Source organism: Ciconia boyciana, chromosome 2 (genome assembly GCF_034638445.1).
Source record: "Ciconia boyciana chromosome 2, ASM3463844v1, whole genome shotgun sequence".
Taxonomy (NCBI): Eukaryota; Metazoa; Chordata; class Aves; order Ciconiiformes; family Ciconiidae; genus Ciconia; species Ciconia boyciana.
The window spans coordinates 146,217,543-146,233,619 of NC_132935.1; the positions used below are offsets into that span (position 1 = coordinate 146,217,543).

A 16,077-nucleotide genomic window follows, 5' to 3' on the forward strand; every position below is an offset into this window, starting at 1 on the left:
TTGTGTTATAAAAGATGTGAAGTAAGCCAGGGCTGTGAGCGAAATCAGAATTATGGCATGTTCTGTAATGTCAAGAGACTTACAGAAGTTTCCTGCTTTGGATGCAGTAGTTAAGTACCTCAACTAGGAGAATTATTAAAATGAACAAAAATTAAGGATATATAGGCAATTCTTTTTGGACAGTATTCCGACTCCTATGGCACACGATATCCTGAGCACTTCAGTGTTCATCCTCAGTTGCTTACATTTGCACTGACTAGTTTGTAGGGAAAATCAGGTTTTATGTTTTATGAAGCACTTCGGCTTTCTCCCCCCCACATACCTATGTTTGCTGTTCGCCTCTTGGCTCTCGGCTTTAAGAGCGTAAAGGAAGCATGGGATGTATACATGGAGCATGGTTTACTATATCCTGCTTCGCTGCCTGTGTGACATTTGCTGATTTGGTTTCCTGTAAAAACTGATACATCAGCTCACTTCTGGTCATAGATAACAGGCAGGAAGAGCTGCGAGGACTCCCAAGAAGAATAGTCCGTATAAATCCTCCATGCAGCACAGAGCTGAAGTGAGTATTTTTATTTGAGGAAGAAAAAGCAAATGGCGTGTTTTGATACTGCAGAAAGAAGCTGTTCTCAGAAAATACAGATATTTTAAGTTGTTCATGATTTCAAACCCACTGCTCTACAGAATGCCTCGGTAAGATGACAATGTCAGTATGAAATGGAATAAGAGAGAAACGAAGTTGTCATGTCGTTGCTGTTTTGGTTGCTTGGCAGGCTGCCACAACGGGTCTGCCTGAGCAGTTACACACTGTACTGGCTGAAATAACAAATGGCACAGTTGCTGTTGTACCTTCAGAAACAGACTGTGAGGATCTCTTGTACTGAACTGAATGCTGCAGATACCTGACTTCTGGGATTCCTAGTGGAGGTAATCTAATTTGGGTTTAAATGCAGATAGCACAGCCAGCTATTAGTCAAAGAAAAACCTATGATTTATCTACAGACTCTCACAGTACTTGAAATGACAAAAGTGCTTTGAAATATTAAGAAGGTTTTTTTTTGAAACCTCTAGGCTTGAACATCTTCCGTGAAATGGTGGAGATGGCAAATTATGGAAAAGACGTTGGTCTTGGCAAAAAGAGTGTCCAAAAAAAACGAAAAACCTTACCCTATCACAAAACTATTCTTCACCTATCAGAGTAATTGTTTCCATTTGAATTTTTCTGATTTAACTGCCATTCAATCAGTTTTGAGACTTCACATTTAGGATTAAACTAACAGCTAGGATTCACATTTTCAAAGTCATTTTGATGTCTAACTCCCACTGAAATGAGGCATCAAAATAATCCAGCCACAGCTGTGGCCGATCTCTTGCTTCTAGCCAAGGCACCAGGAAAGGCAAATAACTAATCCCAGCCTCTGCCTGGTTTGGGATTATTATGCCTTTCCTCTAGGCACTTTTTACCTTTTACTGGATGTTCTTTCCCATGTGTGGTTTGGGGTTTTTGTTTTGTTTTGTTTTTTTTTACTTTGACTTACATAAAAAAAGTCTTGTCCATCTATGGAAATACCTACAAAAGCTGTAGTCCAGGTCACCCATAAACAACCTGCATCTGTATGAAAACAGGAGATGAAGGCTCTCCTGGTAACAGGACCATTGCCATTTGGCCAAGGAGGAGGCACAAGACTGTTTCATAGGAGAAAGGGAGAGCATATGAGGCTCCTCAGCCCTACGGTGCTGTTGATGTCCACGTGTGTGAGGGCTGACCCCCACTGCTGGTGCAAAAAAGGAGATAGACCCGGTGCTGTTGCCTAGCATTTTGGTCTTTTACGTGGTTTTCAGAACCACGTTTTAATTTGGCTCCCTGCTGTTCTGAGGAAAGCTTTCGTGACTGTACTTTACTGCTCACTCTGCAAACAAGTTTTATCACGAGGAAAATTACAATCTCACCTATGAGTGGTCATCATCTTACAAGTACTGATTGACCTACACAGTACACTATGTCAGCATGCCTTAAACTGGTGAAATGTGGCATGCAGTGACTGCGCCGTGCACCACAAACAGGCAGAAAACCGGTAGCTGAGGTTAAATACCAGGAGCGCTGGATTCTAGTCCTGTTTGCACATCATGAGAGTGCTGTTTCCCTGGATTCAAAATCTCTTGGCATAGCTCCCAGGAATCTGGACTACTTCCCTTTCAGATTTTACAAGGTCAATATTCATAAATATTCTCAAGGAAATGCCTGTTGAGTCTGTTACACATTGGTGCAAGGCATTTCACTTAAATCTCAACATTTAAAAATATTTCTTTTAATGGGAAACCAGTTGGACAAGTAACAGTGAAATGGGCTGTTTTCCTTACGTATATAACAGGTACCGTTTGGCATTGAGGCAGTGTGAGATTTTCTGAATCCTCGTAACGCTTCCCAGTAGGAGAGAAAAAGGTGATTCAGTCTCTCTGCTTTTTCATGCCAGTGCATTTCTGCTGAAAATGCTACCCAGTGAAGAGCTGAAGTGATGGTTTACATTAGGATGCTTCTGGCCCAAGTCAATCATTTCACTATGGGTTCACTGAGCAGTTTTCAGATGGCAGGTTCTTTGGGGCAGTGTAGTGCTGTTCGTGTATTTAACATGTTGCTACATTTCTTAATAACTTAGGAGCTCTTGCCAAACTTCTCAAAATTCAAGGCAAGACTGTTGAATTTCCCAGAAATGATGATTTACAGACTCAGACTCGCCTCTCATATGTCATCAAAACTTCGTAAGAGGAGGAGAGCAGTTTAAACTTCTGTCTTCTCTTCCTCTTTCTCCCACAAAGACCTAGCACAGGAGAGACTGCAACGAGAGCAGGTGGTAAGGTGTTTATTTCATGGAGCAGAGGAAAAAGTGAGAAGGCTTGTAACTGCACCTCCAGCAGCCTCCTGAGATCTAGGTAAGGATTAAGCCCCAAGGTGTCTTTTATACCAGTCCCAGCCTCCTGTTTCAGTTATGTGCCTTCTCACAGCAGCACTCAGCATCATCCCAGCCCCTCCTCACCCCCTGGCAGGTCTGCTCCCTCCATCAGAGCTGCTCCCACACACCAGGTAGTACCAGCCTCCCTCCCTCCACCCCTCTTTCGCAGGCCATCCGCCTTCACGCATATGTCTTCAGACCACAATCTACAAAATCGTTACACAGCTTTTATTTCATTTAAAATAGGCTGGAGGGTAGAATAGCTTTGAGATGGTCTTAGCCGCTTTTTGGCTCATAAATTTCACTATATTCTATACTCAATATACACATCACTATATTTGCTCCTCTAGTAAGTCGAGGGAGGTAGTAACTATCTCATTTTAAGAGTAAGGAAGTGAGGGCAGGAATAAAGTGAAATGCAGGATCACTAAGTTAGGTACTTAGGACTGGCTTTATGGAGAACTGCGTGCTCATCAGGACTGGCGATGTTCTGGGTGACACTGCAGCAACAGGACACGTGCTGTGCAGATCTGAAATCCACTGGGGGAGTCATCCATCGCTGTGCACGTGCCCAGATCTAATGCACCCTGCTGTGGTCTAATGAGTCATCCCCTCTTGTGAATCCAGCATGACAATCACTTTTCAAACAAACTTGGTGAACTGCATCTGAATGCATAAACAGTTTTGGACTAATCAAAATGACATTATTTGGTGACTAAACAGTGTCAAATAAAAACATCATTATCAAATCTCGGTCACTCTCAGGAGAGACAAACCCTGCACATTTATGAGCAAAACACAGGGTGAGCTGTAGTGGAGCAGAGGGCCATCTCGCGGTTCTGGTGCTGGCCTAAAGGGAAGCTACTGGGAGGGACGCTCAGTCTGTTCTGGCACAGACAGAACTGAGGCGTGGAAATTTTATTCTGTTCTGCAGGAAATATTACCAAAAGAAAAATCCTGTTGTTGAAATTAGAATGAAATGTAACAATGTTCTGCAAAATAAAATGTCTTTTTTTCCCCTACTATATTGAAAATGTAATAATATGTACTCAGTGATTGGTTAGTTTACATAATACTTCATAATATTTCAGTTTTACTGAGTTAATTTTCTGATGAAAAAAGATTTTTAAATTCTGCAAAAATGGTGAAAAAAATTCCAGACAGCACAGGCTTAAGGAGTTCATTGAATAAGACAGGAGGTTTGAACATTAAATCATAGATGTAGCTGCAATTCTCAGTGCCTTTAGTGAAATTAGGTATATTTCCTTCCAAAAATCTAATATTCTTCCCATGGATAAACCCTATACTACGGGTAACACTTCATGAACTTGCAGTTAGCATATGTTTAAACTTCTGTAATATATGGGATAATATCAGGGATAGTATAATTTTTTTTTAAAAATGTGCCTTTTTAAACTCATATTATTGCTTAATTTCATAGTTCTTTGGGAAATTGCACTGAAACCTGTTTCCATTTTTCAAATAAAACTCTGTCACATGTGTGCAGTACTTTGCTACTTTAAGTGTCATGAGTTAATATTCATGATGGCATAGACTTGCTGGCATGCTGATCATGGATGTAGACTTTCAATTATAGTAAAGAATATTGCAATGTTGCTCAACTACTACCCAACAGAATAGCTGCCAAAAGAATGATTTAAAGGTTTCTCAGGTATCCTCTTAATACTTACAGGAATGCCATAGTATTCCTATTCCAGTGAGACAGGATCAAATCTGTGGTTAAGGAGTGTGGCATATGATTTCATCAAAATTAGACTATTTGAAGTAAAGTTAAAACAAACCAACAAACCAACCCCAGATCACCTTCTTCTCTGCAAAGAAAGCCAACGCAGACTCTCTACCTCACAGTTACCTATTGATCCCATAACCTGCCTGGAAGAAGTTTCTTCTTAAATAATGTCTCCTACTGATTTATTTCTGTCCTAGAGGGTGACAATTCTTGAAGGAGCTCTGACAGCTCATGACTATAGTTATATTTTAAGTTGATAGTGACAATTGATATGAAGACTGTTGTTTTTGAATTAAACTGGTTTTTGTGGTTGTACCATGATATGGCACATAGGAAGGACTGACAAACCAGCTCTGTACCCCTTATCCTTTTAGCTTTCTCTATCACGTCTCAACTTTTGCCTTTCATTTCTAAAAAAACTATTTCCTTGTAAGAAAATCTCTTCATCCTTTATTAAACACTGTTTCATCTGTGAACCACCACATTTCTGCTGCGCCTCTTTTTAACCATGATAAATAACTAGAACTGAGTGTACAGCTCAAAAGGAGTAACCGTTATCAGTATGTTATGGCATTACATTCATTTCAAGGTGTGCTCTGCTCGACTCCCACTGAGTTCCAAATTTTGCTGACCTTTGACTCTGCAATAATATCCACATAGTTGGGTATTATTATGCATGAAGAAAACTCAGAGACCACTGGTATACTTGTAAAGTTATGAGGGGCGATTAAAGGTGCGTATTCATTTTGTTAATTGAGAAGTAGTCTTATCAAAAGACTTACAGCACCTAGATAAATGAGAAATGGCAGTCCAGAGCTTTATAATTGTCTCTTGTGCAGATAACAGTGCCGTGGGTCCCACTGCTCTGGCTGTGTACAGCTCTTTGCCATGCAGAGCACTCTGATTAAAACAAAAGTCTCACAGTTATCACTTAGGAGTGCTTTATTATTACAGAAAGGGAAAGAAAACTGAATAGACTATGAAGAGCAACCAATGCTTACTATGGTGGCACTCCCTTTCTGTCTCCTGGCTGGAGGGGATTTGTAGCACGGATTTCATGTTTGAGAGCAATTCTGTTCTGGGAGTAAACTAAGGTACTTTACCTCCCAGTTCAGGGGTGAGCTATTTTCTTCCTGTACAACAGATACCTGCCATAGCTTGTAGGCAGATGATAGAGGAAGGAAGTTAATCCCATTTGCTTTATGCTGGACAACTGAAAGGTAAAAAAGGTAATTTAAAAAAGGGTTTTTAAAAAAAGAAAAGCATGTAGGGCTTCACAATAAAGGCTTGAGGTGTTGCCTTGAGAAAAACAAAATGGTTGTTCAGATTTAATGTTTATTCTCTTGCTCTACTTAGCACAATGATGTATGTGTCCTGTTCAGGAATGCAGGCCCAGGCTCAAGTTAGGTAAGACTGGACAGCTGAAGTGTTTACGGAAGGGTATGAGATCCAGATCTCTCCCCTGACAGCAAAGGGAGGTTAGGATGATTGTACTAGTGTCTTAGGAGTCGTGTAGGTGGGCTGAACACATTTGGGTATTTAGAGATTTTTTTGTGGGATTTAAAGTCATTACAGAACAATGAATCTACTTTCTTGGCAGTGCTTTACTTTTTTTTTTCTCACCAGTGGTCAAAATTTCTTGTTGAGACGATGGTATTGTAAAACCAGTGCTAAACTGGATCCTACATGCACTGTTTTGTTCACTGTTCCTATTAGCTGTCTCATTTCTATGTGCTTGCAGAAGTCAGCAGGATGAATTTAAGCCTTGCAAAGCAAGAGATGAGATGAAAAAGTGCTGAAAGTTTTCATAACCCTTCTTTCTACTAGCTCCTGTATGGAGGAAAGGTGCCTGATTCAGCCTTAGCTACATATGAAATCAGCTCTGGTGACTGTTGGTCAGCATCTATAGGTTCGTGTCTTAGCTCTTTTAGTTCACATGCAACAGTGCTGTATTTTTTCCTCAATTTGATAGTTACATGTAGTTTGTGTGTCATCAAAAATTCTTTGAGAAAATTCAAGATTTCTGTCCATTTTCTGTGATTTTCCTCTTAGCTTTTAACTCCTTTTGACCCCTGAAAGATTCTGGTTTAAATAAAGCTAAATTCTCTGACTCTTATATACTAATTAGAATGTATAGAATAGTAAATTTCTTGAAATGATCTTCATAAATAATGTTTTAGTCTGTGTCTGTTGTGGTTTAACCCCAGCTGGCAGCTAAGCCCCATGCAGCCGCTCACTCACTCCCCTGCAGTGGGATGGGGGAGAGAATCAGAAGGGTAAAAGTGAGAAAACTCGTGGGTTGAGATAAAGACATTTTAATAGGTAAAGCAAAAAGCTGCATGCACAAGAAAAGCAAAACAAGGAATTCATTCACTGCTTCCCATTGGCAGGCAGGTGTTCAGCTACTTCCCAAGGAAAGCAGGGCCTTGGGAAGACAGAGGCTGTAACTCCGAATGTCCCCCCTTCCTCCTCCTCCTCCTTTCCCCAGCTTTTATTGCTGATCATGACATCATACAGTGTGGAATATCCCTTTGGGCAGTTGGGGTCGGCTGTCCCCACTGTGTCCCCTCCCAGCTTCTTGCCCACCCCCACCCAACTCGCTGACGGGGCAGTGTGAGAAGCAGAAAAGACCCTGATGCCGTGCAAGCACTGCTCAGCAATAGCTAAATCATCCCTGTGTTATCAACACTGTTTTGGTCATAAATCTAAAACATAGCACCATCTTAGCTGCTATGAAGAAAATTAACTCCATCCCAGCCAAAATCAGTACAGTGTCTAACTTTAATTAGCTCTTTACAACAATACTATCTTCTACAAAGCTAACTCTCCAAAATCATTCAATACTGTGAGAACGTTGTTTAAATACTTTAGGATGACTAATGAAATGCTGAAATATTTATAGGCTTCCATTACGGGTAACCCATTGTAGCATCAAAAAACCTCACTTGGTTGCATATAAACTACCTCACTGTTCACAGAAAAAGAGCATAATGTCTGTATCAAGAGAAAAAACATTTGCAACTTGATATCTCACAAGCAAGTTGTGATGTCAAGCATTTAAGAAAAAACATTGAGAAGAATTAAGCTAGGGAGAGGTGATCAGCATCTTCCACTGCAGAACTTCCAAACATCAGTGTCTTAATGCTGGAAGGCTTCATGATGCCCATGGAAGAAATCTTTCAATACGAAAACCTTTGGTATCTTTGGATTCTGTTTAAAGTAGGTGGTTTCTCTTGGTGGGTGGATAGAAAGTGGCCCAGTTTATGGCTACATTCCTCCCTGTCCCTCAGCAGAATATCCTTACTTTCCAGGCTGTTCTCTGAAATGTATGTAACTTACAAAGTTGCTGGTTTTGAGATAAAAAATAATGTATATGCTAAACTGGTGGCTTGTCTAAGGAGAAGTCCTTTCATTAAAAGTAAGTAAGTCTCAGCTGCGTTCACCAAGTAGCCCCTAACATAATATGCTAATTTTAAGATGTGAACACTTCATAAGTAAGGACCTCTTATCTGTATTTTATACAAAACAGTCCCCATCCCACAATCCAATATCTAACTGTATTTCTGAAACATGACATAGTAGAATACCATGGAAAAATCAAATTAGAACTGATAGAAGGCACATGACAGGATCTATGTAGGCACACTGGGTGTTCTACAGCCATAGATCTTCTCTCCTTTGCCACCTGAAACTCCTCTATGATGACAGAAAGCAGAAACCTTCTAGAATTTCTTTACTTGGCCTGAGCATCTGAAAACTTTGGGCTGTATTTACTGTGGCTTTTAGCTATGCAGGTGACACTCATTTGTAGCTGTAAGCAACCAGAAATGCAAGGGCGTGGACATTTATTTTTATTTTTGTAGTGTGGGTCAAGCATAGACTGAACTTGAAATGTTAGAAATCATGAGAGTATACATACATTCCCAATAGCCATGTATATTTATGAAGCAATTAAAGTATATGCAAGGAACAATGACATTCTTGCTTTGCAGTAAAGGCAGAATGTTGGAATTTTTAATGTTTTTTTAAATTTAAAGCACAGATAGAGGATTGCATTAGTTGAATTTAAAGTGAATATTGATGGTATCCTCAAGGGACTTTTACTAGGTAAAGGTTCTCTGGTGACAGATATTAAAGCCCTGATTGTTCTCCTTCCTAAAACATTTTATTATATTTTGTTTTTAGAAATCAGAAACCTCAAAATAAATTTTTGAATAACATTTTCAAGGAATCTGATTTGCATAAAAAGGAAATATTAACTTTGCCAATTCCTTTTTTTTCCCCCCTGCTCAATGTCTTGTTTATATAGCTTCTTAATATAGTGTAGGTATTGTGATAATAGTGAGGATACAAATGATGCGCATTTTGTTCTTGAGTATGTGTTTATTATATATGACCATGCAAACATCAGAAATGTATAGAAAACTATTGAATGCCATCTGACAGATACAGGTTCCCACATGAAACATCAAAAACCATCTTCGATGCAAATGTGAAAGAACAGATAATAAGCCTGTAGTTTTGCTTCAACACAAAGTAGGCATATTATGTTTCAGGTCTGGATATGATTTCATTTAGACGAAACATTCCATCTTCCTGTTGACTATCAAAGTCAAGGGCCACTGTGACTTCAGGATTTCAGGGTATTTTGCCAGGAAGAGTCACCAGTTGCAAGTACTGGATGTGCCAGAAGCAGAGAGGGTCTGACCTGTTTCAGAGGAATTTAGGCCTTTCTGTTCCAAATGTAAATGGCAGCTGGCTTGCTACCCACGGAGAGAGATGAAAACATATGTCTATCTAGGGCATGTATCCTGTCCTTAGTTATTTAGCAGATTGGACTTCTGGTAACTATTTGCCTAGGAATCACTATAGCCTGAGACTTTGCTGAATCCTTTTGTTCAAAAGAGAGAAAATCTTTCCCTTGGACAATATCAGATCAGAATATATGATTCACATATTTGCATGATGATTCCCAAAAAGCAAGCCAGATCCAGACATAATTGTTGAGGAGTGTGCTGCAGATGAGATGTGGAGGCTATGTGAATAAGCTCATCGAGACGTGTGCTGCTCTAGACAGGGTGTATGTGTGTGTGAGTATATATATATATACATACACACAACACTCCAAATGGCTTTGAAGTGGCAGTATCTCCAGTGTGTGCAAGGGACAATGAGAAAAAAGGCAGTTTTCACATCAGGAAGGGAGCTAATTTGGTGAGGCACAGATCCCAAGAAAAGCTGGAATACTTGTCTTGGAAGTAGCTCTTCTTATGTCTCATTTTGGTTGGAAGGGACCTCTGGAAGTCATCTAGTACGACCCCCTCCCCAAAGCACAGCTAACTTGAAATTTAGATCAGGTTGCTCAGCTCCCTGTCCAGTTTAGTTTTAAGAATCTCTGAGAATGGCCTAATACAGTTCCTTCCATCACTTCACAGTACAGCTCATTCCTGGTACAGCCACTGACTGCCGAATGGTGTAACTACTCATCTACTTACTCTCATTTTTCTACCTATTTGTGTGACACACATATGCACTTAAGTTATGTGCAGCCCCCTTTGCTATTTGAATCATCTGGGTTTAATCTAAAGATTTTTGTGTCAGTTGTACTTACTTACATTGAGACTGAATTTCACACAGTGTCTCCCTTCTCTGTTTATCTTGGGCCAAAAGAATACCATGAATTCCCAAACTTTCAGTAATGATCTTACAAATAACAGTATTCTGTTGGGGCAGCAGCATTATTCTCCATCTTCTGACTTGTTCCTTCTAGCACTAGATGCTTTCCTGGGCTTCCAGGTGTTTCTAACTGCTAGTAAAATAAATATGTAAACAAATATTAAGATGACTTAGGAAAATATTTTTTCTTCCACCTCTAAATCAGTTTTCCTACATGCTTTGAATGCCTGAATCTTTTGAAGCTGGTAGTGCTAGAATATGGAGGAATTCTTCATTTCTGAATTGTACTATGATTATTTGAGTTAGCTACAATCTCCTCAGTGCAAGCACTCAGATCTTTTAGTTGTTCAGCATAAAGGCCATTGCAAATAGTTAGCAAATAATAAGTGTCTGCCATATACTGCAGCAAGAGATGAAGTTTCCCAGATGAGAATCCATCAACATAACGATACAGAACTTTGCTGATTATGGCTGAAATACTTCCCACCTCCTGTCCCTGGGCCAGGCTGTTCCTGACCTTCATGTGGGTCCACAGATGTCATGAGAAATTATGAAGCACTTCTTCACTCCCTGCATGTAGTCCACAGGAGGGCCCAGCACAGCTGAAGTGCCTGGCTGGAATCCCCTCTGATGTTAACGGGAGTTTCATCATTGACTTCAAAGGAGCTTGGACTTCGTCTCCATTGTTTCTTCTCCTCTAATAATATTTTCAAAGTACCTTCTCACTCTGCCCTGTCTCCTGCCATACTAATCTCACATTGGTGTTTCCCTGGACATGCACTACTTTTCCACCCAGAACTTCCAGCAAGGAGGCTTTCAAAGATTTTCAATACTTACCAGAGATTTCTGAGTGCACGACAGTACAGGGAGAGATGGTGTACAACATGCTTCACACACACGGTCAGTTTGATGCTTCTCAAATTTGTGTATGCTGTATCACAAAGCTCAGTAAGCCTGACATGTTACAGAAGTCTCTGTGTGTAAAACAGCAGTAAGGCTGTTGTAATCCATCCATTTGGGACCCTTCAGACCATATATTGATAATGGCCTGTAAGGAATAACATGGTGCTCCCCACAAAAAAAGCACAGGGGGAGGTTTCCTACCCAGCACAGCAAGAAGCCATAAAAACTTCAAGGCAGATTGTGCTCTAAAGGCACCTTTTCAGAAAGATTATTTAATTCCACGTAGGTGCTTCAGCTTGTGAAAACCCAGCTAGCAAGCAAGGTTCTGTTTTTCTCACACTCTGATTCAGGAGATTTGAATCCTGTTAACAGCAGATATAGCCGCCACAGTCAGAAGAATAAATAAATAAATAGGTTGAGCTTCATTTAGTGGAGCTCAGAATGCCTCGTTAGAGTTTTTAAGCCCGTGCGTCCCCTCCGGCTCTCCCTCTCCCGCCCGAGCGCAGGCTGCGCCTCCCGCCGCTCCCCGGCCCCGGCCCCGGCCGCCTCCCCGCGCTCCGCTCCCCGGCGCCCGCGGGAGCCACCTGCTCGCACGTGGGGGAGGAGTGATGGGGGACGGGGGGGCAGCCCAAGTCCCGGTTTCCCAAAAGTAGGTCTCTGCTACTTCTGCAGTCCTCGCTCTCGGGAGAAAGCCGGTGGTTCGCGCGGGGGTTTTGTTTGAGACTTGGGTTCGCCTCCGAAAGAGAGGAGGGGGCTGTCCTGCTCCCTCGGCGCGGGTTTGGCTCATTTTCTTGAAAAACCAACCGCTGACCCATATACAAAGCTGACAGGGTCGCAGAGAGGATAAAAAAAAAAGAACCACCACCACAACAACAACAAACCCCGCCCAGCCCTCCTCTCAGCTATCACTACTTTATCACCTGCGGGTGCCTGGAAGGAGGCTCTTCCCTCCGCTGAGGGAAAAAAAAATCAGCTTAGGAAAGCAAAGTTTGAACAGCGAATTCCTGTTATTTCAAAACGCCCCATGTGACAGGATATTTCCTTATCATTTCGAGCCCAGAGCTTTCCCCTGATCCACCAGCCCCTTCACAAGTGCGGAGGACCTGCCCGGCGGGAAGCCCTCTCCTCACAGCGGCGGGGCGCCACGGGCGAAGCCGCGGCGATGGCTCTCTCCCTGCTCCTGCTTCTCCTCGCACTTCTCCCCCCGGTTTTTCCGCTGCTGGGTAAGTGCCCGCAGGGGCTGTGCGGGAAGAGATGTGCCGGGAAAAGAGCGGGATCGCGGCGGGCACCGAGCCCAGCCTGTCCTGGGGCTTGGGGAGGGGGGGGGGAAGCGGCCACGCAGGTGGAGAAGCCCGCGGCCATTTTAACCCCCTCGGTGCTGCCTGAGGGGAGCCTCGATGCGACGGGCCTCGATGCCCCAACTGCGTCCCCCTCCTCGCTCGCACCCTGAGGTGCCCGGTGGGCGAAGCTGCCTGACGAGGCAGCTCTTTGGGTGTCCATCGTGTTGCGGGTGCCAAACGGGGCTGTCACCGGCAGAGCCTCAGTTTCCCCCACTGTCTAGGGGGCTCAGCCCTTGATTGATTTAATGCTGTCACCCAGCTTTCCCTCAGCTGCCTTCTTGCCACCAAGGTCTGCAGAAGGGCCTGGTGTTGGGGCTCTGCCTCTCCTCTAGTCCTCTGGTCTTCAATGGGTCTGGGGACCTGCTTTTGGCAGATGGCTTTCGTGGGGGGATGTTAAGGTAGCTGAGGTATTGGCACAGAATAGTGCTGTGAAAACAGGTGAAAGCTGTGTTTCTTGGTTGAAAGCTGTCTTTCTTGGTTGAAACCTGGGGCTTGCACCCTCTCGCTCTGAGAATTACTGTGATTTCCAGCGCACTGCTATTTTTCAGTGAAAGTTTTGCATCTGCCCTTCCTGAAAGCCTCTCAGCATCCTCTGCTCTCCAGTTTGAGGTTTACTGAAGCACAACATTGTAACACTGCCTTGTAACCTTTCTTGCTTTGTGTAATTAGCAGGAATCACTGTAGGCTATCTGGTAAGCGAGAGTCTGCATGGAGAAGACAGTCATCCTACCTGCTTGCTGCCTTATTGTTCCCCCATCTCTCACTTCTGGCTTTTGGTGTGCTCTTCTGGCGCTCTCCATTACTGTTTAACACTGGTAGCGCTTCACCGGCTTCATGAGTTACTTCTTGATTTACACTTGCATAATCTGTGATAGTTTGCAAATGCTGCAGAGTGTGAAGCTACGTTGGCATACCGGAAATCTCTACTGTGGAAAAGATATTTGGCCAGTGAGATTTTACAGTGCATGGTACAATTCTTTGGATATAAGCTGGGGCCAGAGGTAGGCAAATAGTCACAGTGTGGTGGGTGAAGAAAAATGAAAGCCTGTGAGAAAAATTCTATTAGGATCTACTTGGGACAGTTGAGGGAAAAGATGCTAGATCTCCCTGGATGGGTTATAAGGGTGAGGTAAGTTGGTTCCTATGCCTGGTATGTTCCTATGCATTTTAAAGAACCTCCTTCCAGGAGTAATTTTCAAAATATGGATTAGTCTGTTAGAAATTGGTATAATTCAAAGTACCAAGACTGTGGTTACTCATGATCATGCTGTGGTAGACCTTTAAGTGTACCACCTACAGCTCATCTATAGTGAAGAATGGCACTCTGTTATGGGAGCTCTATAACAAATGTTGCTACAGAACAGTGAAACACAGTTAATGGTTGTATAAGTAATTCTGCTCAGCCCATTTTACAGATACAACTCATCATGTTGACAGGAGCGGTATCAGGTGTTTACAGAGAAGAGTTGGCAGGACACAGAAAGTGTTGCACAAATACCTGGCTTGTTTCATATTTTAGACTATCTAACAACTCACACAGAAAGTGTTGTATGGGAATCCTCTTTGGTGTCCAAGCAGGCAGAACAAACACAGAAATAAAGCTGTAAACTAGAGCAACACAGGACCATGCTACAAGCCTGTAATATGGTTATGGATGAGACAGGAGCAACTCTGAGGGGAAGGAAATCCTGCAACTACAGTCTCAGCCACAGTTGTTCCTGCATCCTGCTACCTCCTGTTCTGTCCTCCTGTTTTGGTGCCAACTTGTTTTCAGTGCCTGCTTGGCTGTGTTGGCCCTTTAGCTGCTTACCTGTGTATTATTCCCTGTCAGAACCCTGCGTGCACTGGGGCTCTTGTATAGGCAGCCGTGTTGCGTTTATACACTGCTAAGGCTTTGTAAAGGTGCAGTCAGAAAAGCAGAGGACCAAAGATTTGTCTTCCCCTCGCCCCCCTGGCCAGACCTCTTTTTCCAGCTTTCTAACCCTGTTTCTGAAGCCAAAACTCTATACCCTTTCAGGCTTGGGTGCAGCAATCCAGGCTTTTGACTCTGGGGTACCTTTTTCATGTGCATAGCATCCTCTCTTTAATACCATAAGCTGCCTAAAACAAGGAATGTTATTTTAGGCCACAAATACAATTTTAGCAGTTTGAAAGATCAGGCAGCATGTTTTCCACACATGTGAAAACGTCTGACATCTCTTTTACCCAGAAACTTCAAATAAAATTTCAGGAAAAGGAGAGTTGCAAGCATTGCATATATCAGTTTACAATAACATTGTGCTAAATGCTAGTAGAAAAGCAGAATAAAAAAGTCATCACCAGCAGTGATAATTATATATTTCCTTGTATTGTCTGTGAGTAAAACAGATTGGCAAAAGGCAACGATTTCTGTCTCCAATGCTCATCAGTTTTACACTACTTCCCAGTGAGTTGGAAGCCAAAGGACAGGAGAAGGAAACTGAACCATGGATGAGATAAGTCTAGATCAGCTCTTTCTCTGAGAGAGAGGTTATTTGTTCCCAGGTTGTTCTTCTGCAGAAAAGTATGATCATTTCCATATTGGAGCCTCAGCAGAGAAGAGAAAATTTTCTGTGGTTAACCTGTTTTACCCTTAAATATTTCTCCCTTAAGGAATTTGTTTAATTTGGTAATCATACACTACAATAAATAAGGTTTTAATTAGCTTCAATCCCCAGAGTCACATAAATTAGTATTTCTCTTTCCTAGCTTGTAGCCCACTTTAAATACAGTTTTAAGACCTTGTGCATCCTGTTACATTATGCAATCCAATATCAGAGAGAACTATTAAATTACTGTGCTAAAATGTATCTCGAGGGGATCAGAGAAGAGAAATTCTCAGTCTTTGGGCAAGACCAGCTCAGAAGTGTTGCACTCCATAGTGCATCCAAGCGTAAGAGATGCTAAAAACTTTTCTAGTGGTTACAATTTTGAAATAAACCTTGAATACATGAAAATGCATGCTGTGAAGCACTATTTACTTGGAGAAATAACTCTGGGAGCTATGAAGAGCCTCGTAGATTTTCATAAGTCATTAAGAGGCATACCTGATGATGGCAAGTCCCACTGTTGTCAGTATTTCATTCATAATGGAGAAATGTAAGAAAGGAGAAAGAAATCACTGATTACTGCAGTTGAGTGAAAAATGAATATGCTGTTCTAGCCCTAAAAGTAGCTTGTGTATGAAGCTTAAAAAAAAATCCTTCCCTTCAGTTAAGACTTCAAGGATTTAGCAGACCTTATAGGAACAGAACTCCCCACTGTGGGGAAACAGAGCCTGAAGAACTTAATGGCTGTTGTCATCTCCTCATGCCTGAGAGCCAGGATCAAGCTGCTGGAGTGTTCAGTGTCAGGATCTGCAGTGCACAGTGTGCGTGCTCCCTTGTTTCAGTAACTCCCATCGGTGCAGCTTGGAATAATACCATGAGTGTGTTTTTTC

The 16,077-nt window shown here is 42.2% G+C and overlaps 1 protein-coding gene across 2 annotated transcripts in view; it reads left to right on the forward strand.

The window, feature by feature from the left end:
- The first annotated feature begins 12,367 nt into the window (after positions 1-12,367).
- Positions 12,368-16,077, forward strand: part of LOC140647146 (macrophage mannose receptor 1-like) — a 65,520-nt gene continuing 61,810 nt past the window's right edge. For both annotated transcript variants that reach the window (XM_072851509.1, XM_072851508.1), the window contains exon 1: positions 12,368-12,503. In XM_072851509.1, coding sequence (XP_072707610.1) covers positions 12,443-12,503 — 61 coding nt within the window. In that variant the 5' untranslated portion in view covers positions 12,368-12,442. The remainder of the gene's footprint in view (positions 12,504-16,077) is intronic.